At 42.5% G+C, this 25,973-nt stretch overlaps 1 protein-coding gene across 2 annotated transcripts; it reads right to left on the bottom strand.

The window, feature by feature from the left end:
• Window positions 1-1,293: 1,293 nt before the first annotated feature.
• HIKESHI (heat shock protein nuclear import factor hikeshi) lies at window positions 1,294-25,831 on the bottom strand. Of its 2 annotated transcripts, none has more exons than XM_054015696.1 (5): window positions 25,701-25,831; window positions 23,873-24,110; window positions 13,108-13,259; window positions 4,302-4,420; window positions 1,294-1,512 (listed from the first exon to the last, which is right to left on the bottom strand). In XM_054015696.1, exons 1-5 carry the CDS (start codon window positions 25,728-25,730, stop codon window positions 1,458-1,460), a joined length of 594 nt encoding a protein of 197 aa, XP_053871671.1. In that variant the 5' UTR covers window positions 25,731-25,831; the 3' UTR covers window positions 1,294-1,457. The 2 variants fall into 2 exon arrangements, with proteins under 2 accessions (XP_053871671.1, XP_053871672.1); XM_054015697.1 differs by having other exon boundaries at window positions 25,709-25,806.
• Window positions 25,832-25,973: the final 142 nt, after the last annotated feature.

The following is a 25,973-nucleotide window of genomic DNA, read 5'->3' on the forward strand; positions in this document are numbered from 1 at the left end:
GTATCTTCTACCCAACATATTATGCAACTCACTGATTTCTAGCCCCTCTGTCCATCTGTAAAATAGGAATAATACTTCACTGCCTCACAGCAAACTGGTTAACAGCATAAGAATTTAGGGGTGAAGAGCTAGATAATTTGAGAGCAATGTATAATGCAGCTATAACACTGGTGTGTGTGTGTGATTATATATATATATATATATATATATATATATATATATATATAATGAGCTGTTTAGTAAAAGGGAGAGATTCCCCTTTTCAGATCAGAGAATGTTGTTTGCAGCGTTTGGAACTTTACTGAGACATTAAGCATGAAACAGATGTTAAGATTCCCTCTAACAAAAGGCTATGAAAAGGCACTGATTTAGTTCAAATTCCTGAGACTGGGAATACACGAGGGAAGGAAAAGTTTACCAGAAACAATAGGAGGTGCCTTTGTTTTTCCTTGGAATAGAATCACAGCAAAGTACAAAGGAGACTAGAATGTCAAACAGATGTTAACTGGTTGTCAGGGCAGCTTCACGTTGAGCAAGGCCAACACAAGACTGTTACTGACTGCATATGATAAGCTTATTTAAGCAAGACTATGAGAACCAAGACCCTTTAAACTACTGTTGTAAGATACTGCTGCAACCTCACTATTATATACTAGTGAAAAAGAAACTCTGAATACTAAGTATTAAACTTTCCCCTCCCTGCATAGTAGATCGTGCATCATAAACAAAAAGTAAACCCCTTGGGCTAAGTAGGAACCCACCAAAAGCCTCCAGTATAAATAACCTCTGCTGCCCAAACTTTCCTCCCCATTTCACCCCATTAACAAGTCCTTTGCTTGACATTACAGAATATTAATTTGGGCCCCTGAACTCCACAAGTGGAAGGAAGCACATACCCCTTGGGATCAAGCCCTGCAAAGACTTGAAAGGAAGAGGGAAAATGAAGTTATGCCAGTTTAGACCAGTTGGGGATCCAGCCCTTAGACTGTTATGCTGAGCAAAATATAAGAAGTGATCACTTCTTATCTCTAGTTCCAAGATATTAGTAATGTAAAAATGTGATTTAGCTGAGAGTATTTCTTAAGAATAAGATGAACAGGGTTCAATTTGGTTTCTTTACCATTAAACAAAAAGCTGCAATACTTCATAAAATTTGTACAAATATGGTGTACAGCCATTTTAAAAGAGGACATAATTACAAATTGATAAAATTACACTTATAAAGATATAGATACAACACTGGCTTCTTGAAGTTTAATATTTTTTAGCTAGAAAAAACACAAAGATGAGCAGTTGTTTTCAGGTTTTTAATTTTAAATAAGTTTCAATGGTACTATAAAATCCACGTAGTCTGCTTTGACTTTGATTACTCCACCAATTTTCTTTAGTGGGGTGATTTATTGTATCTTTAAGACATGACTATAGTCGGAAAGCACTTCAAAAGACCTGATTGAAGTTTATGTTTTCCAAAAGAAAGGATTCTGAGCCAGTCGTCTCTGGAAGTTCTCATACCTAGAAGAGACAAAAGTTTGTCACAATTAAAATGGCTTCCCAATGATGCAACTCAAGAATTTTAGCTTTCAATTTTCCAAACCATTACTGAAAAACTAGCCCAGATCACAGAGTCATCTGTACAGAGGCAATATTTAAAATATTTCCCCCACACACCGCATGGAAAACTGTTTAAATATATCTTTCCCCTGGATGGTCTTCTCGAACCCTGTTTTCCCAGTCATGCTTAACTTAACAAAACCAAAACATTTCTTGGATTACATACTACGCTACATTATAAGAATATTATTTAGGTTGCGAAGTCAAACATTCAAAAGTTAGAAAATGCCCAGTAAAGGTGGCCTATATACCCTTAATTCTGTCCCCTTTGATTCCATCTTGTGAAATAAATGAGGCTCTTGATTCTTGTGGAAAATATCATATCTGATTATGTAATTGAAGACTAATGCATATGTGTCATGTTGCCTTATAATTCATAGGAAGAGTACCAGATAAGTAGTTTGCAATTTTTTCTATGTATGCTGAAATGATAGTAGTTTAAACCCCAACATTTATGTTTTAAGAATACAAGTACACTTCACAAAAATCCAGTGCTGAATTTAAAGACACAAAAATGGGCTTTTAGATGCTAACATTCCCTACAGTGTGCTAATTCTTAGTGAAATTAACTATTCACAGACCATCCTACTATCTCTATTGCTCCCATCTTGGACAAAAAGCATAAGCGATGAAAACAATGAATTTTTATAATCAAAGTTAATGATCTAAGAGGTTCCAAAAACAGGGCAGAATATGAGACTTATTGTGTGACTTTTTAATAAATATACTACAGGCTTTGATCCTGCAGAAGCCAAAAAACAAGCTTCAAAATCCTCACTTCAACACAAGCTGTTCACACTTCACAAAAGATCATATTGATGAAATAGTCAATGGCCACAGGAAAGAAACAGTCATCTCTGAAAAGACCTTATACAACTTCAAATGAGAGCAGAGTGTGAAGCTCTTCAAACTCTTGCTCCAGCTGGGTCAAACTACTGGTACCCTATACGGCTGTGATCAGATTAATAGATCAATTAAAACTTTTGTCAGCTAAGGAGATTTCTTGATCCTGTCTTGCTCTGGCTCACTTCAGTTTTTCTATTTATTTATTTTAATGTATTGGTATAGCCTGTGCAGACCTCCAGAGTGCCTGTCCTGGCCTAACCCTTCATGTTCCCCTGATGGCCTGGTTGAAAGCAATGGGTGCATCCCTGCCTCTATGGCTTTTCAACAGATTCAATGAGGCATTTATGTAGTGAACAATGTCCCATCAGGAACCTAACTTATTTAACCAAAGGCCAAAAGGACACTTAAACAAGTTTTCACGCCAGAATCCCAGCAGGGGCATAGAGTGTAGCTCCCCAGTGAAATGGACCTCCTACCGCTCTCTGGAAAGGTCCTTTTGCTGGGATTGGGCATCCCTAGGGGTTTTGCCACTCAACGGCCAGCCTCCCTGTGACTGTTATCAAAATTGTATCAGGACTTGACCAGTCACTATCCTGACTATTTGTTTAACTCCTTTCCCCTACCCTTTGTTTCTCTTTCAGGGATCTTGCCTTCCTTTACAATTGTACAGTGCCTAGCACATTCTCAGTACTATTAGAATCAAAGGATAAGAACGGACCAGCTATGTTCAGGGTAAATCTTAGGATTTAAAATTCCCAGCCCAAAGGAGAACCACTAACTACAGTAGAACCTCAGAGATACAAAAATCTTGAGAATGGAGGTTGTTCATAAACTCTGAAATGTTCGTAATTCTGAACAAAAAACTTTGTTTTTTTCAAAAGTTTACAACTGAACATTGACTTAATACAGCTTTGAAACTTTACTATACAGAAGAAAAATGCTGTTTTTAACCATCTTAATTTAAATGAAAGACCGTTTCCGTACCTTATCAAATCTTTTTTTTTTAAACTTTCCTTTTTTTTTTTTAGTACTGTACTGCATTTGCTTTTATTTTTGGGAGGGGGGTGAAGTGGGGGGGGAAGTCTCTGCTGCTGCCTGATTGCACACTTCCAGTTCCAAATTAGGTGTCTGGTTGACCAGTCAGTTCATAACTCTGGTGTTCATAACTGAGGTTCTACTGTATATTAAAAGTCTGTCCCCCAACACTTCCAGACCTACAGTGGCTAGGAACTGTTACCCAAACCAGTTTGGGGCATAATTTTTAACTAATTAGGCTAAACTAATTTAACATACTTTGCCCTGCCCACACTAGATGATCAAACCATGTTCAGGCAGTCTGAATCATTTTTAAGTAGTGTTTTAAAACCTAGTCTAGGTCAACATCCTTTGAATACATGTACCCTGGGCCAAGAGGTGATGACTTTGTGGGGAAAGGACTAGGAGTGTTCACACAATGTTGTTAACTAAGTACTCCTGAGAACTTGAGACATTGATTGTAGCCCAAGAGACGGCAGTGTGTTCTGCTTTCCCATGGTCAGTACCTTTACAAGGAGCAAAGGCAGCTTCCGGAATCAGCCACAAACTGCAAGTAGGGGTAAAACTGCCTGGTAGCAAACAAGAGTGAGATAGGTACAGCATTTTAATTATCCAAGTTTAGTATTTAAAGAGACTACATAGAACAGAATACAAGAAACTACTATAGTGTAGCAAAGTCAACAGGAGAACTATTAGTTACGTATTTTCAAAGTAAGATTGCAGTATGGCATGAAAGTTAATTCAGTGCTATGAAACCCATAATTTTGGTGCCTAGAAATTAGCTTATTGCTGGAGATATTTTCCTTTACCATTTCAGAACCACGTTTGCAGGAATGAAAGCTTCAGAGGGATTCGGTGTCATCTGGGCCTGTGTGACAGCAAACGATGAGGCAAAGTTATAGAAGCTATCCAGCATCTTCTGAGTGAACTGAAATACCAAAAAAACACATTGTAAATCAAATCCATATTTAGAACTTTGATTGTGCTTTTGATATCTAAAGTGCTGTTAATCCTTACGCCTCATGTTGGGTGGATTAGATCTTTCTTTTACAGATGGGGGAAAAGGAAGGCAGAGAGGTTAAGTAAAAAGGAAGTCTGTGTTAAGAGACGATTAGATCTAGAGTTACTAGTTTACAGTCCTGTCCTCAGACACCGCCTCTCTCAAGAGATTCTCTCTTAGAAACTTAAAAGTATTTTGATTTTTATTCAGTTATTGTTTCTTTCCAAAAGATTAGTTTCCTGGAGCAAGTTTCTGAAGGAAAGCCTTAAACGACCTCAAGATAAACAATTAAAATTTGTAAAGTCTTATGGGACTAATGGATGATGTAGTGATAAGACTTGGGCCTTGTCCTACAAACTAGACTAGCAAGTTAGTTGCAGCCTACCAATAGCACCTGCTGTTGATGATTTTGCCTAAAAGTACCTCATTTTTTGTATTTGCTCACCTCGTAATAATTCCATGTAAGAAGAGGTTACTTACCTGTACCTAGAGGTTCTTCAAGATGTGTGGTCCTTATATGTATTTCACCGTGGGTTATGTATGTGCACCATGAGCCCGCAGTTGGAGAATTTTAAAGTAGCATCTGTTGGTCTGTGCATGTACCCTGGCTCACCTTATGCTTCTGACCAAGGCAAAAAAGGGCGGGGTGGACCAACAGCCACATCACTTCCTTCTCCACCACAAATCAAATAAGATCCAAAGTAGAGGGAAAAGAGGAGGGGTTATGGAAAACATATAGGGACCACAAAACTCAAAGAATCTCCAGTTACATGTAAGTAACCTCCTCTTCTTTGAGTGATGGTCCCTATGGTATTCCACTGTGGGTGACTGACAAGCAGTACCTAAGTAAGAGGAGGTGCAAGGATGAGGATGGTAAGGTCAAATGGAGAACTGCCATCCCAAATGAGGCATCAGCAGCCGAATCTTGTACCAGAACATTAACATCTTGTAAAAACATGTGGCTAGAGCTCCATGTGGCCGCTTTACAGATGTCTAAGAGGGGTACGTCCTGAAGAGACTCTACAGTCGTGGCTTGAGCTCTCATGGAGGGGGGAGGTTTGAGAGCTGATAGAGTAGAATGCAAACGGATATCCATTTGGAAATTCTCTGGATGAAGATGGCATAACCTCGGACTCTCTCCACGACAGCGACAAACAGCCTCAGGGACTTTCTGAATGGTTTTGTTCTCTGCAGATAAAAGGCCAAGGCCTGTCAAACATCAAAGGAGTGGAGCCTATGCTCTTTATATACGTGTGTAGTTTCAGGAATGGATTGGTGAAGGTGAAATTCCAAAAACACATTGGGATAAATTTGGGGTGTAAGTATAAAGAAGCTTTATCTTTGTGAAATACAGTGTATGGAAGGTCTGCCATCATTGTGCCAAGTTCAACAACCCTCCTTGCCAATGGCTACAAGAAAGGTGACCTTCATGGAGAAGAGGGACATGGAACAAGTCACTAAGGATTCAAAGGGGCAGAGGAGCTTGTGGCAGAACTGAAAGAGTGAGATTCAAGTCCCACAGGGTATTATCTTTTGAGAGGGTGGGCAAGTTCTTATCAGGCCTTTCCAGAATCGAGTGGTTAGCAGGTGTGCAAAAATAAGAGAAGCCCTCCGTAGGGGGACGGAATGCACCGATAGCTGCCAAGTGGACTCTCAGGGAACTGAGGAATAGGTTCGATGTCTTTAAAGATAGGATACAGTCTAGGATGAGTGGCATACCCATAGCTTCTGGTAGAACGCTTCTCTGCTGATGAGAAGCATTTCCATTTAGATTGGTAATGTTTCCTAGGGGAGTCCTTTCTGCTATTAGAAAGGATGTCTTACATGGCCGAGGAGCACACCCATTCTAGGGCTGATGAACATCTAATACCACGGGATATTGGGATGCCTGATCCTGCCATTGCACTGGGTCAGGAGCTCAGGGAAGATCGGGAAGGTAATCAGAGGATGAGATGACTGGCATGGGAGTCTTTGGGGAACCAAAACTACCTGGGCCAGAAAGGCACTATCATGATAACGGTCGCTCTGTCAGATCTTGCATAGCACTTGTGGCAGAACCAATAACAGAGGGAAGACATAGTTGAACTGGTATGACCAGTGAAAAAGGAGAGGGTCGCCCTGGGAGCAGTAAGTTAGGACTCCCCTGGAGCAACATGTGGCACACTTGTTGTTGGCCCGGAAAGTGAACAGATCCCTGGTTGGGGTTCCCAATCATGTGAAAATGTCATGAAGCCCCATGTCACGAAGCTCTCACTTGTGGTCAATCACGAAGTGTCTGCAAGCATATTCTGCATCCCCGGAAGGTAGGCGGATCTGATTGCTGATGCACCAGTTCCAAAGATTCTGCACACAGAAAGGCCAATCTCACTCCCCACTTGTTTGTTGAAAACCATCGGAGTGTTTTCTGACATTATGAGGACATACCTGGTGAGAGTTGATGAAAGGAAGAAGGCACTCACATGCCTTCAATAGCACCTGTAATTTCAGGACATTGATGTGCATTCTGGACTCTTGAGAGGTTCATGTTCCCTGTGCCATGTGGTTGCCCACATGGGCTCCCCAACTTAGTAGGGACACATCTGTAATAATGGCCTTGTCCAGGAAGGAGGGGAGAAAGAGGACCCCTAAGCATACCAAGGAGGGACAACGGTACCTTAGTGGGAACTTTCAGTGTGAGGTTCATAGAATGGGGGTTTGGGGAGTAAACTGACTGTAGCCATGCCTGAAGGCAACAAAGGTTTTGTCTTGCAAATGGAGTGACACAGGTGTGGGGAATGCCAAAGCCACCACTTCATCCAGCGATGGTGATGGCAGTCTGGCTGGTTCAGGTGGAACTGCCAGAACCAGGGTGTAATACCCTGCCTCTTCTATTGGAACTGGGGATAAATTTGAGGTTCTCTCATAGGGGAAGCAGGTGATGACACTAGTGGATCAGAAAGATTGCAAAGGGGGATACAATATGGCCAGTAGGTGGGGTGGACAGGTGGTGGCATCAGGTACCAGTGAAACTGATTCAGGGGAGGTGGTGGTTGGTCCTAGGGTCACGTGGGCCTGGTGGGGAATAGCAGGACAGGAAAAAGTGGTTCCTCTGATGGTTCCAAGTTTCCTGAGACAGAAACAGTTGACTCGGGTTCTGATGGTGGTACTGTCGGTGCTGACTGAGAGGTGTACATTTTGTATAAGTGGGAGTGATAAATTCTGTCCCAGCAGCAGGTCTCTCGGAGGTGATACAAGCTCCCTAAAAATGGAGAATCCCAATGGAAGGAGGAATTCTGGGTCCAAGGCAGAAAAAGCATCCTATGGTGCAGATCTTCCCAGCGTAAGAGGGACTCCTACTGTCCAGGCCATTGGTGGCAGCGATGATGATGGTATCCGGACATAAGACATCCTCATGAGCCGAGCCGGTGGGTTTGCTTCTAGGCATGTCCAGTATCTTTGGAATGGATTTAGATGAAGATTTAGTCCCATGCTTCCTAATCTCCCAACTAGGGCCTGCTGTGGGGTCAGATCCTCCACCACTGAAGTCACACTTTGCAGCAGGAGGTGCAATCCTTGCGGATTCAGGCCCAGGTACCAGGCGGGGGAGCGGGGGGAATGATGTCCCCAGCCTGGGTCCGATTGAGGCCTCATGGTCAATTCCATGAGGTACTTACAGAGGCAAAGTGCCCGTCCTTCTCAGGTACGGCTGGTGAAGGACTGACAAATACTGTACTGAGCCGCAATGTGAGCCTCTCCGAGACAGTAGAGGCAGCATTGATGGTCATCGCTGACTGAGAAGGATCCTGGATTGAAGGTGTAGAGTTTGAAGCCCAGAGTACTGGGCATAAGTCTGGTACTCAGATGGGATACGGGGAAGGATGGGGCTGAGGACGCTAAAGATTCTGACCCTGACCATGCCGTGGTGCATAGAAACTAAGGAGATGGTCAGCCTGCCTTGCCCTTTATCGCCTCGGTCGGAAGCACGAGGCAAGCCAGGGTGCATGCACAGACCAACGGACACTACTTTCAAGTTCTCCAACTCCGGGTACACAGGGTGCATGCATAATCCACAGTGGAATACAATAGGGACTATCTCTTGAAGAAGAACAATCCAAGTTCAATACAAGCTAATTCAACTTAATTTTAGTTTGATATAAATGAAGATTAAATATAAAATGGAACAACCACCTCTTAAAAACTATGTTTCCAATCATATCACTTTTTTTTTTTTTTTTTTTTTTAAATACAGGCGAGTTGCAACTGTTCCTTTTGCAAACTGGTCCTTAACTAGTACAGACAGTCCTCGACTTTGCGACGTTCAATTTACGACGAACGGCACTTACAAACGTTTCTGAATTGATACCCTGATTCGACTTACAACAATTGGTTTCAACTTTACGATGCTCGGTCCTCCAATGGAGTGTATTGCGTTTGAGTTATGACGTTTCGACTTACGACACAATTTTCAGGAGCCAATTGTATTGTAAATCCAAGGACTGCTGTAATTCATCCTAGTCATAATCCCTAGTGTTAGAGCAACCATATTCCAGAGAAACAGTATAAGCCTTTGCCAGTATATCTGTGCCAGCAGAGCCACCTAGTGGAGATATAGTGGGAGATGACAGGAGTTCTGACAGCATAGTTAAAACATCTCCCTGAACAACATTAACTAAGCCAACAGAAGTACTCTGCTGTCAATATAGTTGGATCTGCATGGGGGAGGGGAGGTATCAGCATTGCTGTGTTGGCTAGGGGGTGTGATTTTCTCCCCCATACTTCTAGCCGACACAGCTATGCTGGCAAAACTTTGTAGTGCAGACAAAGTCTGAAGCACATTTTTAATAACTATATATTAATTGAACTTGGAATATACTTGTAAAAAGTAACTTGCAAATATCAAATGGCTCTCCCTTAACAAAAAAAACAACGAGGAGTCCTTATGGCACCTTAGAGACTAACAAATTTATTTGGGTATACAGCTTATGCCCAAATAAATTTGTTAGTCTCTAAGGTGCCACAAGGACTCCTCCTTGTTTTTGCTGATACAGACTAACGCAGCTACCACTCTGAAACCTCTCCCTTAACTGTAACTACCAACAAAAGGCATTAACTGCTTTGTCAATTATCCCACAAGTACATTATCTTAGTGGTGCAACAAACAGTAATGGAAGATTTAGTGCTTCAGAGAAATATTGTTCAGAAACCATCCTGTTTTTCTCTTCTCCCTCCCCATGAATGCTTAGTATATTTACATAAAAACTGGATTTGTTTAGGTGTGCCAGTTACGCCTGTTGAGTACTCCTCACTTGAAAGTCACTCTGAAGTCCATCACACCTCCACAGTTAGTTGTGATGGCAGACTGGATTATACCTTTATTTGGAGGAAGCAGCAGCAGACATGCCAAACCCACAAAAAAACCCCACAGAAATTGGGCTTGTTTTTGGCTTAATTGGCTTGTGAGTTGCTCGTTGGCTCGTTTTTGGCTTGTAGGATTTTGTTTTTTTTAAATCGGCTCCTGGGCAGCAGGTGCGGGGGGGGGGAGGGGAGAGAGTCAGTGGTACATAGCGGGCCCATCACAGTCCCAGACAGCACGCCGGGGGTCATCTAGTCAGAGTGTTGGGGTTCTTAGGGATTGTCTTGTGTTGGCCTTGTTTTGAAATGGGATTAGCTTGATTTTGGGCTTATTGTGAAAGTCAGGGTGCTTATGTACCACATGAAAGTTGGCAACTGTGAACAGCAGTGAACAGTGTGATTAACACTGCTAATAAATTAGGCTTCTCAAAGTGCTCAATTACAGCTCTTTAGGAGTCATTGATCCTATCACACCACAACCGTTAATTATCTGCAGTGAAGTTGATCATAAATGCCTGAAAAGTTTCTGCAGAACTGAAGCAACAATTTATTGTCTGGATCACGAAGCCAAAGCCGGGTCTGTCCCAAACAGCTGCCACTGGCATAACTGCCTGTGGTTCTGCACACTCATCCCCTCTCTCTGTTCAATTGCCCAGGTGAACATCAAAAACCCATTTACCTCCCCCTCTGTCTGACATGAGCCTGGAGAGGTGGGACATTGCTTAAATCTAGGCCCAAAATATGGCAGTCCTCAGTGTACAAGGCAGTTTCCCTACAAGGGGGGCTTTCAAAAGTACCTTTTCACTGAATGGTCAGGAGACTGGGAAGAGAGAATGGGCCAGAGGTACTGCTCAGAGGTGCTGGAGCAGGAAGAAAGGGTGGTCGTGGCAAAGGGAATATATATCCAGTTGAGCATGGAGTAGATCAGGGTCCCTGCACCAGCAGCAAAGCTGTGCATCAACATATCACAAGAAGCAGGAGGATCCAGCTAGCTAAGGCAGCAGCACAAGCCTGCTGATGGAGATATCACAAGCCCAGTCCAACTGCTTTGGCCATTCCCTTTGTTCCCCAAGTAACAGTCCTGAGCTTCAATGTGCAGCAGAGTCTTGTATCAAGAATAAATTTCTTCAGAGTATGTTGGTGACAGATTTGGAGCTTCTCAGTAATAATTATAAATAATGCATGTTGGTTATTGGAATATTTATTATATGACTACATTGGTTTAAACCGACAAGAGTGTCTGGAAAAACAAGCAGGAAAGAAAATGGCTCAAGATAAGCCATTCTTCAGCAAACACATGAGCGGTTAAAGGACAATGTAGGAATCACTGGCTCATTATCCTGCTGTACTTACAGGATTGGTTTTAAACAGGAGAGTCAAACCTTGGGAAAACAGAAGGAAAAAAAAAACCACAAAGACACCTATAGCAGGGTTAAAAGGGACTCTTTCTCAGAAGAGAAGCAGTAGGTGTTCGGGGAACCAGACTGAGGCTTGATTTACACTGAAACATACTATCGGCATAGCTACTTTAGTCAGGAGTGTGGGGGGAAAAAATATCCCCCTCAACATAGTTATGCCAGTAAAACTCCCATGCAAAAGTGGTGCTGTCAATGGAAGAGTGACTGTCAACACAGCGTATTGTTTGGGGAGGTGGTGTGCCTATAATGATGCAAAAACTCCTTCTGTTGATGTTGGCTGTACCAGGGGGTTATGTCAGCATAGTCTTTCTAGTGGAGAAACAGCCTGGGACCTAGTGGGGGTGCCTGAAGATGTTAGATCTACCGAAGTTACATCAGGGAACAGCAAGGGGAGGTCTACATTTAAAATGCTGCATCAGTGCAGTTTCACCAATGCAGCTGCGCCGTTGTAGTGCTTAAGTAAAGATGCTCCTATGCGGAGATGGGAGAGCTTCTCCCATTGTCATAGTTAATCCACCTCCTTGAGAGATGGTAGCTATGTCAACAGCAGAACCTCTCCCATCAACATAGCACTGTCTATACACAGGAGATTAGGTCAGTATAACTATGTCACTCAGCGTTGTGTTTTTTCATACCCCTGAGCGATGCAGTTATACCGATATAGGTCCTGTAGTGTAGGCCTGCCCTAAGGTTAGGTCTACACTGGGGGAGGAGGGGGGGGGTCGACCTAAGACATGCAACTTCAGCTATGCGAATAGCGTAGCTGAAGTCAGCGTATCTTAGGTCAATTTACCTGGCCGTGAGGACGGCGGCGAGTCGACCGCTGCCGCTCCCCCGTCGACTCTGCTTCCGCCTCTCGCCACGGTGGAGTTCCGGAGTTGACGGCAGAGTGATCGGAGATCGATTTTATCGCGTCTACACTAGACACAATAAATCAATCCCCCATAGATCAATCACTACCTGCCGATCTGGTGGGTAGTGTAGATGTACCCTAAGACTCTAGACACACATGTATGTAGACTGTTAAAATCTTTTCCCCACCTCTAGTGCTTTGGGCCTACTACTAAACAAAATAATACTTTTGTTTTAAGAAAACTGTCTGATCACTGTACACAACTGGTCACAGACTCCCAAGGGAAGAACCACAGTTGCCCAAACTCAGTCAGACCTGCAGGGTAAGTGTAGTGTATACACACACACAAAACTATAACTCGGTGCCTGGTGTAAAAGTGGGGGAATTGCAAACTTTTGCCCTGAAATTGGTAAAGGCACAAGGCCTAAGGCAAGTGAAGTTGAAGACACCAGGAAGGGGACAGAGGTGCAGCTAGCCCTGTAACTCTGTGACAGAAGACTTACCTTACTATTTGAGCTGGTATTCCACCCCAAGTGTTTCCCATTCCCCAAGTCTAGGCACTGTATTTAAGATCCCCCAACAGTTAGGAGCCTAGAGAGTCCTACTTTAGCTATCTTCTTAATGCACTAAAGCTTCAGTTTCAGCTCTTGTGATGGAAAGGCTTAAAATATTCTTTTAAAGAAATTTTACTTGAATTATAAATCATGTACATAGAACTACTTGACTGAAGATGGAAATATACCAGCATTTTACGCTAGGGTAAGTATGCAGACTATGGCAATGGCAAAAAATACAAAATTTCTATATTTTCCTAAGGAAAAAACTCATCTGAAGTATTCTGCTGAATGAACAGACTACCAGATCATGGTTAGCTTGATAACATACAATTGGGGGCTGTAGTTTTGGAACTACTTGTGCCAATTTTTCACACCTGCCTTCACAGAAAGCTTGATTCTTTACTGGCTCTTACGCTAATGGGCAAAGGACTGCTGGAAACAATGTTTTTAAATTACCTGCGTGAATGAGTCTACTGATGATACAGCAGCATTTGCTACAGGAGTCTGCTGGGCCAAATGTTCCAGCAATTCCACTGAGATCCCAATCTGGGCTACAGATGGTGTCTGCGGGATGTTCATTGCTCCAAAGGGGTGTTGGCTGCCTTTCCCTGAAAGAAATAGCATAAGCAGCAGAAATGTCAAACTTGGCATCAGCGCAACTATTATATTAAGTTTAAGTCACCAAGATTTCTTGTGTGTGAGGTTTCTTGTTACTTGCCAAGTAGAGGTCTCTCTACATACAGAATTATGAAAACAATTTGTACAGCTCATATACTAAGTGTGTGAAAAAATGCAATGGATAATTTTAATATATAAAAATATCTTTTCTCTTACTAATAACTGAGGAATAGAGTGACAATCCTTAACAGACCCTTACAGGGAAGGAGTTTTGTAAGGAAGAGTTAATCAGTTTTTAAAATCCCTTAAGTAGTAAATTAACCTCCCCATTGAACCAGTTGGGTCGTATATTTGTATGCAAGATTCAGAAGCGTTTGAACCTCTTACTATTATTGACTTTTCCAGTACAACAGGGTGTATGATTTTTTTATTTTATTTTTTTTAAAAAGCTCAGGAGTATGATTTTATAATACTACCCCATCCTTTAATATCCACAGAAATGTTTACAGAAAAATCCAGAACCAATAAGTACTGATGCACAGTCCTTTAGTTCGTTCATTCATTCAAACTAAAGAAATGACAATATTTGCGCCTTGGATCACACAACTATTATGCAGAATTTATTTTTAGACAGCCCCCCCATCATGGTCTCTGGATGCTGAATAATTTTTTTAATGAATGTAAATAAACCACCACCTTGAACAGCACCTAGTAGCAAATAAAAAGTAAGTGAACACTTGTGAAGGTTGGTATAATGGTTCACTCCAGTGGTTCACACTGCACTAAACAGGTAGGCAGCAGTTTGAGGTTTGAGTGATCTTCAAAGCTATCCCATGTACCATGCACTGCAGTAATCCAATCTCAGCATTATAAAGCCATCAATGACTGCAACAAGGTCCACATCAGGAAGAAATGGTTGCAAAATAAAGAGACCCTGTTGGTCACAAAAGCCATTAGAGAATCCATTAACAATCTGGCTGAAAAGCACTAATAAATAGCAAACCTTTTGTGCAGGCATCATCCCAGACTTCCAGCATCACTTCTGACTTTTCTAAACTGAGTTTTAATCAGCTCTAAACCCAAGTCTCAGGGGCTCACCAAAAATAAAGACAATCATCTAAATTCACTGAAATCTGTCACTCTCTCCTGTTCAACGTGTATGGGAAGCTACAGAGAATGCCTGTAATGCTATTAGATGTGAACAAGACACACAGCTGCACGTAAGTTCTAGTGAATGTTGTAGAAGAACATCCTCCCAATAAAGAAGCAACTGCTCAATACCAGCCTTTGGGTCATCTTAGCAGGAAAGAGCAGAGCCATTTAAGAGCTATGCCATAGCCCACACGCCAATAAGTGGTATCACAAGCTGCTGACTGGGCTAAATGAAGACTACACCACCATGTGACCTAGCTCAATTGCTAAAATTTCACCCAGTGAAACTAGCATAAGTCTCTGCCCTACCCCAACTCAAAGGAATCAAGGAAATCTGAAGACTCCAGAAGACAGTTAATTCTTCAGCGAAGGCCTAAATCAGGGGTCGGCAACCTCTGGCACGCAGCTCGCCACGGTAAGCACCCTGGCGGGCCGGGCCAATTTGTTTACCTGTCACGTCGGCAGATTCGGCCGATCACCGCTCCCACTGGCCGTGGTTCATCATCCCAGGCCAATGGGGGCGGCGGGAAGCCGCAGCCGGCACATCCCTCGCCCGCACCGCTTCCCACAGCCCCCATTGGGCTGGGACAGCGAACCACGGCCAGTGGGAGCCGCAATTGGCCGAACCTGCCGACGTGACAGGTAAACAAACTGGCCCAGGTGCCAGGGTTCTTACCCTGGCAAGCCACGTGCCAGAGGTTGCCAACCCCTAGCCTAAATCATTAGTATGTAGGAAGCAGGTACCCTGTCCTTCCTTAGGGAAGCACATCCAAAACTCTTCATTAACACCCATTTTTGAAAAAGCAGGGGAGAGCATGGCCTATGTAGAAACTCAATTAAGAGTCCGTTAATTTTCCATGTAGCACTACAATGTGCAATAATGTAACTGCTAGACTTACTTCATCTGCCACCTCTACTGTATACTAAATCTAGATTTGTTTTGCCAAATAGTAGCTACTGAGCTCAATAAGAGATGGTCCGATTCACAAGAGATCTTCTTAGTTTAACCCAAACCAAACATACCACAAGTGTCTCAGCACCAAAAAAGGCAGCTGCCAGAGCCCTCTCACTACCTACTGGTGGTCTAACCCGCCCACGTGCTGTTGCCCTCCTCTTCCCTAGTCGCCTCAAGTATCACCTCCTCAACTGACATCTGTTTGACACATACACGCACACCTTCAGATGTCAGACAGCTTCCTTAATCTGACTCCATGACTGAATATTAAAATCTGTAATATGAAGTCTCCCATGAGAAAAGCACATACTGGTCCTTCAATACATAAATTTAGCACAAGGCAAGAAACAATCAGACATGGTGCTTTAGCCCACTATTTAGAAGTGCTTTGTGTAGCATATTTACTTAAAGTCAGCCTATGCTGCAGAGATAAAGCAAAGGGCTGTGATGTCTATAATTAGGCTCTACAAGAGTAGAAAATAAAGCCATTGGAAACCAGACTAACTGAAGATCATATTCAAATTCCAACTCTATCCAGTTTTCTAAGACTGAAAATGCTGATAGCAATCAAGTTGGCAGAATTCTCCATCTCTTTATGATCAGGATGTTAAATTTACAATTCCCTCTCCTTTGAACAAATCAGCTTTTCATCTGTATAAAACAATCCAACAACTTTTGAGCACTAGTATATTTCTAAATAATCAGAGGACATCAGTGTACTTGAAAGCAAAAGCATACCCATCCTCCCACTTCATATGCAAGTCCAGACCCTCTTTGGATTGCTGGCTCCTCCGTGCAATGCTCCAGCATGCACACATTGTTAGTGTTGAACACAGCACAGAACAGATACTCAAGATTTGTCCACTTGTGAGGATAAAATAAAGTTATCCTCTTCTGCATGTGGATTATATTCTACCATCACAATCCCTATAAAATAATACATGTGTTTTGAGTACCTAGCTCTTCTAGTCACAACATATAAATCATACATTTCAAGGAACATGCAGTATTTCGAAATATTTCTCAAGATACAGACTACTAAATATGCTTGATGCACAATTTTACCCTCTGCAGCAATGCTGCAAAAGATCTCAGCATTTCAGGAAAAGAGCAAGCAGGGATAGGCTCTTCATACTGATCTCCCACTTTTCTCCCTTTATCCAACTTTTAGCCACAGTACTCAGCCATTGCAGAGTGCTTTCAGGCTTTGAAATTAGTTTGGGTAAAACAGAAATTGTGTGTTTATTCTCTAGCCATTTCCATTAATAAAATGCAGACATGGTTTTACACCACAAGTTTTGAGAGGGGGAGACTAAAGATTGATGTAAACCATCACACCACCGGATAGCACAAAGTTAGAGGGAGCAAAATGGTGACCTATACCTCTAAATATGTTTTTCTCCGACATATTACCCCCACTTGTCATCTCATGTCTACAATCAGACTGTAGCTCTTTGGTGCCAAGAGCATGTTTTTCCTCTTTCACAGCAATGTGCCTAGCACTTTAGGCACAGCAAAAAATAAATAAAAACAAACTTCCCCACTTCATGAGGGAAGCATCATCTTTACACTCTTTCCTGGTGAGAGTCAAATGTAATTTGTTTAAGTTAGTCACTGTTTAAAGGAAGATTTGGAAGCTGGCACACAAAGTGAGCGGACAGCTGCAAGCAGTTGCACTTGATATGGTGTTACCACAGCTGCTCCTGCTCTAAAGATCTGGTGGCTGGCTACAACTGCTGTGAGAGGTAGCATCTTCCATCAGTGCCATTTTGTTCTCATTTAAGTTTGCTGCTTTTGGTCTGCACCTTTTCCTTATGGCATTCCTACCTGATAAAAAAGGCCACCAAAACAGCATAGCAAAGACAATCTTGAAGGCTTGCTAGACAAGTTCCTGTCCTCTGGACCCATGCCTAACAGGAAAGGAAGCATTCAGACCTCAGCATTTCTATGCCAAGAAGTTCTAGATGATGATATATCATTGGAACCCAGTACAGTATCCACAAGAATGATTTCAAAGATTCTAAACTCAGAAGCATAGTCAAAATTGATCTGATCCCACTTTTGCTACTGGAGAATAAGCAAATCCTAAAAGGAGATCACAGTATCAAGCTGAAAAAGTCAAATGCTGCAATGAGCTTGAAAGCAGGACATCTTCTGAAGATTTAAGTGATAAGACCCAGCATCAGTTCAATTAGGCATGGCAAGGATATTTAAGTACCTAATTCAAAGCTAGGGGCACTTAACTCTACTGGGTGCTTATTGTACCAGAACAAACTGGTACCCCAGAGCCTTTGTTACTAAAAACACTTATAAACAGTAGCTTTGATCAGAAAAGAGTAAAATTTACATCTTACTAAAAAGATCAGCTACCTGTGTATTTCTATCGTATCTGTTCACTTTTCCCATGAATGTACATTTATTTTCTTTTTACTCCTGTGTGTGTTGCAGAGGCAATAAAGCTTTGGCAATGTGAGGAAGTTTCTAGTCTGGCACTTAAATCACTCCCCACTGCAGAATCCTTATTACTGGTGAAGATGCAGGATCCAAAACGAGCAACAGATTGACTGTCAAATCCCTGGAGGAGTTTACAGTGTTGGTAGCAACCAAAACTTCTATATGAACTGAGCTGATAAAATACAAAGCATCCCTAAGATGACATTGTTTTTACTTTGTTCAGAGTATACCACCATTTTCTCTAACTTTTGAGATCCAATGCATGTGTTACATCAGCAGTGGTCAGAGCAGCAGGTTTGATCTTTCACCACCTTTATTAGGCTGCAGGAAAGGGACCTGGAGCAGTGGATGACCCTGCTTTACTTCTGAGATCCAGAGAAGTCTACTCTTTCAGTTCAACTACCCCCTGCTCCAGACTAAACAGCTGCCAGAAGCTCACTCCCATATCCATTGGTTAAGTGGACATATACACATTTAGTACTGCAAATGGACTGCATTTAATATGAAACATTCCCTTCATGTTATTGAAAAGGACTAAGAACCTATCTGTAGGTTTGATAGAGGGATCAAAAGGAAAAAATACAAATGTATCATTAAACAGAGACCTTTGGATTCCCTATTAAAAATTCTGATCTACTCAGGTTACCTGAAAATCCTGTAGGGAGAAACCAGAAATATTCCCCTGATTAGTGTCTTTTGGTAACATGGGGACAAAAATTGATCACAGCAATCTTGGAAAAGCCGGTGACTTGTTACCATGGTCACTGCGTTCATGTTTTTCAAGACATTGCTAGAACCACTTAGGCCTACAGAAGATAGATAATTTCTTTATTGAGGGACTTCTGATTTGAAGCTAGATATGGTTGCCTTGTTTCCGGCCAAACTGAAGAGAAAAAGATTTAGATTTTATCATTATTACGATGATAGTCAGCATTCATGTCAACTAAACCTCAAAAAAAAAAAAAAGGAACAAAAGAGGGTAAAAATGTAGGAAGTCTAGGTTTATTAAGAGCGAATACATCTATATAACTAAGGTCTTCTCTTTTTTTCTTTAAGTCCTTCTAATTGACAAAGTAGGATAATTTCTGTAATTAAATCTACCAATAACTTATTTTGATATTGTGGCTTGTGGTCTAGACTTCACAATCACTTTGTAGCAAGAGAGCAGTTAAAGGTTCTGTCAGGACTTCCAAGTCTAACATCACACTCTTACACCTTTCTGAAGTGCTTTTCCTGTCATGATTGGTTTCAAAGTGATTTTTTTTTTTTTTTTTTTTTTAAAGAAACAGAAAAATTCTTTCACCTGCTTGAATTACTGAAGTGCAAAAACAGATACTTCCCACAAGACTTTTTACTCATCAATAATACAAACTGCTGTACAAAGATTCTCAAATTGTCATGCAACTAATTTAGAGTAGTCTCAATGATAGTAGATTTTCTGGGAAGTTTAGAAATTAGAACATTAAACAATGGAAAAAATTGTAATTTTGGAGCATATTCAGTAAACATCTACAAAAAGAAGAACAGGAGTACTTGTGGCACCTTAGAGACTAACAAATTTATTAGAGCATAAGCTTTCGTGGACTACAGCCCACTTCTTCGGATGCATATAGAATGGAACATATAATGAGGAGATATATATACACACATACAGAGAGCATAAACAGGTGGGAGTTGTCTTACTAACTCTGAGAGGCCAATTAATTAAGAGAAAAAAAAAAAACTTTTGAAGTGATAATCAAGCTAGCCGAGTACAGACAGTGTGATAAGAAGTGTGAGAGTACTTACAAGGGGAGATAGTCAACGTTTGTAATGGCTCAGCCATTCCCAGTCCTTATTCAAACCGGAGTTGATTGTGTCTAGTTTGCATATCAATTCTAGCTCTGCAGTCTCTCTTTGGAGTCTGTTTTTTTTTTTTTTCTCTTAATTAATTGGCCTCTCAGAGTTAGTAAGACAACTCCCACCTGTTTATGCTCTCTGTATGTGTGTATATATATCTCCTCATTATATGTTCCATTCTATATGCATCCGAAGAAGTGGGCTGTAGTCCACGAAAGCTTATGCTCTAATAAATTTGTTAGTCTCTAAGGTGCCACAAGTACTCCTGTTCTTCTTTTTGCGGATACAGACTAACACGGCTGTTACTCTGAAAGTAAACATCTAAGATTTTAAGCAGACATTAAAATGTAGTTTCTCTGCACGGCCTGAGAGGGCTGCTGCTGGACCTGTCTGCCGGAGAAAGATTGTAAGTGTCTCATTGAAACACAGCTGCATCATCCAAGAGGTTCAAATTAGAGGTCTATTCCTGCAATCTTTTACTCAGACATGACTCCCATTGGTTTAAATGGGAACTGTAACTACAGTTGGGACTGCAGGATCAAGTACTAATTTCCTCTCTTCCTATTGCTGTCCCCATTACTCTCTCTGATGTGCTGTTACCCCTTTGACCCACCTTTACAAAAATGTCATCCTGCCCTCGCCTCAGTGAGGTGTGAACTTTAAAGCTTAATTGGAAGGAAAATATTCACATGCACAGACAGCTTTGCTATTTCTCTTTAGTTTCCAAGGAGAAAGCTTTGTCAATGCAATTTTAGTGTATACACAAAGAGTCAAAAAATGCATTAGTGAAGTTCCCATAATCGTAAAACAATTGCACACACTATATTAATGTATGCATTTAATAATCCAACTAGTCATCATAATTATGTGCAACTTGGACAAGTTAGTTACATTGTGAAAGCCAACATCTATATTCCCTGACTTTATGCTTAAATGTGATCTTAGCATGCGGTAGGTAGGAGATTTTGAATTTGATCCCTCACAGCTGTACTGCTTGGCCTTCAATACATTTAAGTTTTAGCACTCCCATCCACTGGAGTAATTTTTTTTTTTTTTTTTTGCTACCCCATGGTCATTAGGCAAGTAAAAACCCAGTCCAAGTCACAACTGAACAGACTTTATAACCAGTTACTAGCATAGTTAGCTCTAAACACAAGATGCATTTGCACAACACGTGGTTAAAAACGTTTAGTTGCCTTGTTACTGGATTTTGCCTCTGTCAGAGAGCTAGGCTGGCACATGATTGCCTTCCTGTATCCAGTTCAGCATGTGTTTAGGTTTTCTACAGCATGGACAAGACTCCCAAATGTGCCAGTTTGGCCAGTCATCTTTCCTCTCAGCTCCACGTATAGTAGGACATTTCAAAGTGCATAACCAGTCTTCCTGCGACTGGCTCTGCTCTCTGGGTACCTCCCTGACCACCTTATCTCCTGTTGAGGCAACATAGGACAGCTGTCCAGATTTTCCCAAAGTGCACCAATAGAAACCCAGATAGGCAGACTAGTAACTGCAGGTGCACTAACTCAGTTGTGATAGTAAAGCTGCTGTATAAATACAAGCTGAATTGTGTTACTTGTAACTGGTCAGGTGACCATCCTCCAACTGGTTAAGTTGGAAATTGTGAGATTAGATGAAGGGTTCTCCTAGCCCTCTTAGTAGGATTTATCCCTCTGCATTTTATACCATAGATGATGTCATTAATTTTGTATCTTTATGGCACTGAGCACAAGTTATCATTTTGGGGATTGATGTGTTGGGATTCTTGGGGATAGGGTGGAGGGAGAGGAAGTAGAGTCAAAGTAAAGTGTGGTTCTACTCTAAGTATGGACTTGTGGGGTAGCATTTATCTCAACTACAACAGGTATTTTACCCAGTTTACAAGAAGGAACAGTATAACCGCAAGCCTTGCAAACTCAGCCGTAGAGCCCACAGTTAAGGTTTGTTTTTCTGACTGACTTCAACAATAAAGATTCTGCAACTGAAACTTAGTTAACAATTTAACTGATGATATTCAGGAAAACTAAGACTCCAATTTGCTCTATCAGATTTAAGTTGGCTCTGCAACACAGAGTAGTAAAAACATATTTTACTCAATAAAGTGAGCAGATATTACTAAATACACACAGAACAGATCTAGCATCAGACTGCTGGGTCTTGCCCACATGCTTAGGGTCTAACTGATTGCCATATTTGGGGTTGGGAAGAAATTTTCACCCAGATCATATTGGCAGAGACCCTGGGGGGGGGGGGGGGTCACCTTCCTCTGGAGCATAGGGCAGGGGTCACTTGCAGGTTTAAACTAGTGTAAATGGTAGATTCTCTGTAACTTGAAGCTTTTAAATCAGGATTTGAGGACTTCAGTAACTCAGCCAGAGGTCACAGGTCTTTTACAGGAGCAGGTGGGCAAGGTTCTGTGGCCTGCAATGTGCAAGAGGTCAGACTACATAATCATGATGGTCCCCCTCTTGCCTCAAAGCGTACAAGTATATGTTTTTCCAATGATTAGTTACCCTCAATGTTACAAATTTACACCTTATTTCCAGTCTGAATTTGTCTAGCTTCAGTCTCCAGCCATTGGATCACATTTACCTTTCTCTGCTAGACTGAAGAGCCCATTACCAAATATTTGTTCCCCATGCAGGTACTTCTAGATTGTAATCAAATCACCCCTTAAACTTCTCTTCATCAAGCTAAATAGATTGAGCTTCTTGAGTCTCTCACTACAAGGCAGGTTTTCTAAACCTTTAATCATTCTGGTGGCTCTTCTCTGAACCTTCTCTAATTTAGCAAAATCCTTCTTGAATTGTGGACTGCAGAATTGGACACAGTATTCTAGCAGCAGTCAAACCAGTGCCAAATATAGAGGTATAATAACCTCTTTACTCCTACGCAAGATTTCCATTCATGCATCCCGGTATCACATTAGTCCATTTGGCCACAGAATCACGCTGGGAGCTTGTGTTAAGCCGATTAACCACCTCCACCCCCAAATCTTTTTCAGAGTGTTTGCTCCCCAGGATAGAGTCCCCTATCCTTTAAGTATGAGGTACATGCTTTGCTCCTCGATTAATACATTTGCATTTAGCTGGATTAAAACAGTTTGCTTAAACTCATCTTACTAAGTGCTCTAGAGCTCTCTGTACCAGCTGCCTGTCCTTTTCATTATTTACCACTCACCCAATTTTTGGATCATCTGTAAACTTTATCAGTGACAATTTTGGTTTTCTCACAAATAGTATAAGGATTGCTTCTTGGCCTTGTGGGAGCCCTTTTGAAACACACCTGCTCAATGATTCCCCATTTACATTTTGAAATCTATCAAGTAGCTAGTTTTTAATCCATTTAAAGTGTGCCATGTTAATTTTCTATGCTTCTAGTTTTCAAAGTTTCCATGTGAAAACTGCCTGCAAACTCTGAAGGGTGAAAAACACACTGCCATAAGCATTCATTTACAATCAGATACTACAACTGCCAGTTTTGATGAACTGTTTAAAATATAGACTGATTCTTGCCTGCATATTTATATCTGCCTCTGGAAATTTCCACTACGTGCATCTGATGTCTGTTAGTCTATAAGGTGCCACAGGACTCGTCGTCGCTTTGTTTAGAATATAAGTGCTAGGTCTACTAAGAGCCACTTGAAAAGACATATATTTGGCTTTTCAAGTAGCATTGCAGCGTATAGCATGTCACACAATGGGATCCTGGTTTATGAATAAGAACGTAAAAATGGGCATATTGGTTCAGACCAATGGTCCATCTAGCCCATTATCCTGTCTTCCAACAGTGGACAGTGTCAGATCCTTCAAAGAGAAAGAACAGGGTAATTATCGAATGATCCATCCCCCGTTGACTAGTCCAGTCTGGCAATCAGATGGTTAGGGACACTTGGAGCATGGGGCTACATCCTTGACCATCTTGGCTAACAGCTAGTGATGGACCTATCCCCCATGAATTTATTTTATTCTTTTGTTGAACCCAGTTATAATTTTGGCCTTCACAACATCCCCCAGCAACAAGTTCCACAAGTTGACTGTGCATTGTATGAAGTAGTAACAGGGTTCCTAGGTGCTACATAATACAAATTAAAAAAAATAACACAATATGTTCCAAGATCTTATTACATTTATTCATTAGAGACTAAACATCCACTTCATTGTCTAACTGCTTTGCTGTTTAACTGTTATATTTCACTGCTCTTACCAGATTTTAAACCAGAAATTTTGAAGATGGCACTTGGCTTCTCATTGGTGACAAATCCCAGGAGTTGCCATACTGCCATCCCACTCTGGTCAGGAAAGCAGAAGTAGACAGATCCTCCCATGCCCTCTGGAAATGGGATAGTTCCCAGCATAAAGACCACCACATGGTTGATGTTTTCATAGTCAGGCAAGTCAAATACAAACTTATCCTGGGCCACCTGTTGTGCCACTGCTTGCACCTAGAATATAAAACCAAGTTTTAGTTTAGAAATCTTAATTCTGGAACCTGTGAGCCCTCTTTTCAGAAATTCATCTAGTGTTTGAAAGAAGAGGAAGTGAGGCACATGCCAGTTTTAGTTTATAAACAGAGTGGCAAACACAACCGCACGGGAACTGTGCAATAGGCTGCTAACAAGGATTCACAGTCCTTGTTTTAGCTACAGAGGCTTTATATCACACCTAGGGCTGGAGTATCAGAGTACCTTAGCCCCCAATGTGAATAGTGGTAAAATATGGTGCAGAAGAAGTCCCCAAGTCTATAAAGTAGTGGCTGTCAACCACATGGCTAGCTGAATCCTAATCACAGAAACCTCTAAGAAATAAGACATGACTTGATACACTTAGTTCAAGGATGGCTGAAGGTCAGGGCACAGAGCCACCCTTGTCTTTATTACCGAGTCCATGTACATGACACATCACTGCATACATCTTGATATAGGTAGTTCCTACTCGGAGCAAGCCACAACACAAAATGCTTGGCCCTATCTATCGCCTCCCTTATGCCCAAAAATCGATATTACCAAACATGGCTGCAGACTGCTGCAACTTGGGGCAATCTACTGGCAAGGTGACATTACCCACCCCTTGGCCAATAAAATTTGGGTGCCACCCTGTATGAGTGGAAGGAAGGCACACTGGGATGGGGTCTGCACAGAACTTGAACATCTGGAGAGGGAGAAAGACACAGTGACACATTTGATTTATACGGGAGCTGCTCCCAAAAAGCAACAATGGGAAATAAAAACCAGAGCCACCCCAGCTGGGAACCTGCCCTCCACAGTATGGCCCTGCCCAAACTTCCTCACAACCAATGATATCACCAGGCATAGCCCACACCCCAAGAGACACCCCCCTCCCTAAACTTAGCCCCACACACTCCTCAGGATCCTCCCCCAGAAACACCCTCCACAGGCTGAGCCCCCAACTTCCCCCCCACACACACCCCCACTCACAGGATCCTCCCCCTAACACCCTCCACAGGCTGAGCCCCAAACTTCCCCCACCCTGCACAGGATCCTCCCCCTGACACCCACCCCCACTCAATAGACTAAAAGAAGAACAGGAGTACTTGTGGCACCTTAGAGACTAACAAATTTATTAGAGCATCTCTATAGTCTCTAAGGTGCCACAAGTACTCCTGTTCTTCTTTTTGTGGATACAGACTAACACGGCTGTTACTCTGAAACTCAATAGGCTGAGCCCCACCCCCCACCACTCCTCAGGATCCTCCCCCAGAGACACCCCTTACTCCATAGCCTGAGCCCCCCACTCCCGTCCTCTCCCAGAAACACTCCCACCCACAGGACCCTCCGGACATCGCTCCCCTGAACCCCACCCCCAGGGGCTGGAGCCTCCTCCCTCAGCCGCCCTCCAGGCCAGACTGCCCCAGAACGGTACGAGGCCACCCGCACAGCCTCTCCGGCCGCCTCCCAGAGGCCCCTCTCCATGAGCCCCTCCCCCACCCTAGTCTCTCCAGAGGCTCCACCCAGCCCGCCAAGGCCCCGCCCCTCCGGAAGCGCCGCCCTGCCAAGCCCCGGGGAACCGCTCACCAGCCTACCCGCCACCAAACAGCCGAACATGGCGGCAGCCACGGAGCCCTACAGCCGCAGAAGCTTCGCGAAACAGCCGACCACTCCGCAGCCTACATAATGCCTGGTCCCCCCGGAAACAGCCCCTGCCTGTGACCCCTGGTTACGGAACTACTTCCGGGGAAGGGGGGGGGGCTTCGTCTAGGCTCGTCCTGAGGCCTACACATCCCAGTATGCACCGCGCTACCGGAGCTGCATCCCGGGACCTGTAGTCCCAGGCTGCGCCGCGGGTGG

Source organism: Malaclemys terrapin, chromosome 1, assembly GCF_027887155.1.
Source record: "Malaclemys terrapin pileata isolate rMalTer1 chromosome 1, rMalTer1.hap1, whole genome shotgun sequence".
NCBI lineage: Eukaryota > Metazoa > Chordata > Testudines > Emydidae > Malaclemys > Malaclemys terrapin.